Source organism: Epinephelus lanceolatus, chromosome 19 (assembly GCF_041903045.1).
Source record: "Epinephelus lanceolatus isolate andai-2023 chromosome 19, ASM4190304v1, whole genome shotgun sequence".
Classification (NCBI taxonomy): domain Eukaryota; kingdom Metazoa; phylum Chordata; class Actinopteri; order Perciformes; family Serranidae; genus Epinephelus; species Epinephelus lanceolatus.
Window position 1 is genome coordinate 32,934,205 of NC_135752.1, and position 2,397 is coordinate 32,936,601.

The following is a 2,397-nucleotide window of genomic DNA, read 5'->3' on the forward strand; positions in this document are numbered from 1 at the left end:
AAAACATGAGCGTGCAGATTTGTGGTTCCCAGGCTATTTATTATTAGGATATCTTCACAATTAGAAAACCAGCAGCAGTAAATCAGTAAGTGCAGGGGATAGTTGATGGTTAAAGGTCACCAAAATCATTGTTTACTCCCATACAGAAATCATGATGTGTGCATGTGTGAATGTATAAGGTCTACCTGAAAATTTAAGGATCGTTAAGAAATTAACAAATCAATCTCCCACTTCATTTTAGCTGTCTTCACTGACACTGGTCGCTGGGCAGGTGCTCGTGTTCAGGGTTCCAAGGTGACCTGGCGAAACACTCAGCGGCCTTCCTGTCACACTCACAGATGAACATCTCACATTCGTTGTTTTTCTCTGAGGAGGATAAAGCAGAGAGCACACTGTCACTACCCAAAGACTATTCCTTTGAGGTAAAGAAACTCGGATTCGTAACAGTAACGCAAGGAAAATCCTTTTGTTTCGGTGTACTCACCGCCACAGGTGACCTTCTTGTTTTTCTCATCACAGCTGTAGTGATAGAGCTCGATGTAGGGATTGTCAATGATGGGCCAGCAGTCAGGGTGCTGTGTTGCATCACTGTAACACTGGTCGTGCACCTGGCAGCACCTGCAGGTCAAAAAAAAGCCAAATGAGGCCTTATAAACAAACTGGACTTTTTATGTCGTCTGCGTATAAAACAGTGAGTAAACTACGACCTGTCCAGATCATCCACAGGTTTGCCGGAGCCTCCTTTTCCGCAGTAGCAGCCGTAGTCGGCGTAGTCAAAAACAGGCCAGCTATCAGGCATCACACACAGGATCATAGCTCTGAACTGGTTTAGTGCCTTGTACTCCAATGACTGGGCTGAAGCACAATAAGCAGACACAATCAGATCTATATCTATCCTCTATTAAAAGATGCATTTATTCAACACCCTGCATACAGATGCCAGATTTTGTCAAGCTGTACTCACCAACAGAGAGGCCCGCAGCCAAGAGAGTCAGAGCCTTGAGGCTATTCATCCTGTAAGTTCGAGGGCAAGTCATAGAGTAGCTGTCACTCTAATATCAGGTCCTGTTTTTATATCAAGTATCAGACCTTGGGAGGTAGTGTGTCAGCTGTTTATACCACACAGAGTCACACAGCTCTGGATTCTGACCACTGACACACTGACATCAAACACAAAGCAGCATGTAAAAGCAGATGAAATTCTCACCCTGAAAGTTTCTGAACTCTGAGTTTTGTGTTTGATGTTTTGTCAAAACTAGAGCTGACCGGGCTAAGGCCTAAAACGCCTATCTTGGGTAAATTGAAAGCTGTTGTTGTTCTATTTTTAGTACATGTACGTGCATGGTCTTGAAAGGGAACATCAAAGATACTTAGAAGAGGTGAAACCTTTACCCTAACCTCTTTTCTCGTCTCTTTGTCAGAGCTATTCAATTACAAATTCAATTGGATTTTAGAACCAGAAAATTTAAATGGGCCAGAAGATTTCAGCAGGGACATCTACAGTATGGAAAACTATTTGTTTAGCTTTTATAAACAAATGCAAATGAATGTAGCAAAAGCAGCAATGTTTATCGTTTCACATTTGAAATAATTGGAAATATCTTGTCACATATCTGCCCGAGGAACATCGCATAATGCCGAAACAGAATCAAAAAGAGCCATCAATGCACAGAGGCGTAAGAAGTGGCATTAACGGTGACTAATAACACACTCTTTCTCTACCAGCATCTCCCTCTCCCTTCTTTCTCCCACACACACACACACACACATGCACACACCTCACCTCCTGATGTTTTCCTTTGAGGTCAAGCATTTCGTAAAATACATAGACACGATATATACTTAATAATATCTCAATAGAAACAATATTGGAGCTTATTAATACTACGGTCTTGATTGATTTTGCCCTGGCCCGATTCTTACAGGGTCTCGGTACTTATTCCTAGCCGGGCCACTCTGAGGTTGCTTGTGGTACCGAATGTGGCCCATGGGCCGCCCATTGAATAAGCCTGCTCTATGTAATGTATTTGCTTTAAACCTTTTTTTAAAATATAAATATATGCAATGCTTAAATTCAAATACTCACCAGCTGTAATTGCTGTGGCTCAAACATGGGCTCACAGGTCAGGAAAGGTTCAGAAACCGAGGTCAGATATTTGTTAATTCTGTGTGTGACTGTGCATGACACATCATAATGTCTGTGTCCATAGCAATATTGCCACACTTGGGAAATTCAGTCAAAGTTAGTCAGCTAGGTTCAACTTTCTCCAGACCAGGGGTGTCAAACTGTTAAGTTCAGGGGCCACATACAGCCCAGTGTGATCTCGAAAGGGCCGAACCAATTAAAGCATTGCATAAAAACCTATAAATAACAACCCCTTCAATTTTTTTCTCTTT

At 42.1% G+C, this 2,397-nt stretch overlaps 1 protein-coding gene across 1 annotated transcript; it reads right to left on the reverse strand.

The window, feature by feature from the left end:
• On the reverse strand, positions 1-1,062 carry LOC117270150 (phospholipase A2-like). The gene is made up of 4 exons (XM_033647640.2): positions 965-1,062; positions 708-855; positions 485-618; positions 1-366 (listed from the first exon to the last, which is right to left on the reverse strand). The coding sequence occupies exons 1-4, from the start codon at positions 1,035-1,037 to the stop codon at positions 248-250; spliced, it is 474 nt and encodes a 157-aa protein (XP_033503531.2). The 5' UTR covers positions 1,038-1,062; the 3' UTR covers positions 1-247.
• Between the last annotated feature and the right edge of the window lie 1,335 nt (positions 1,063-2,397).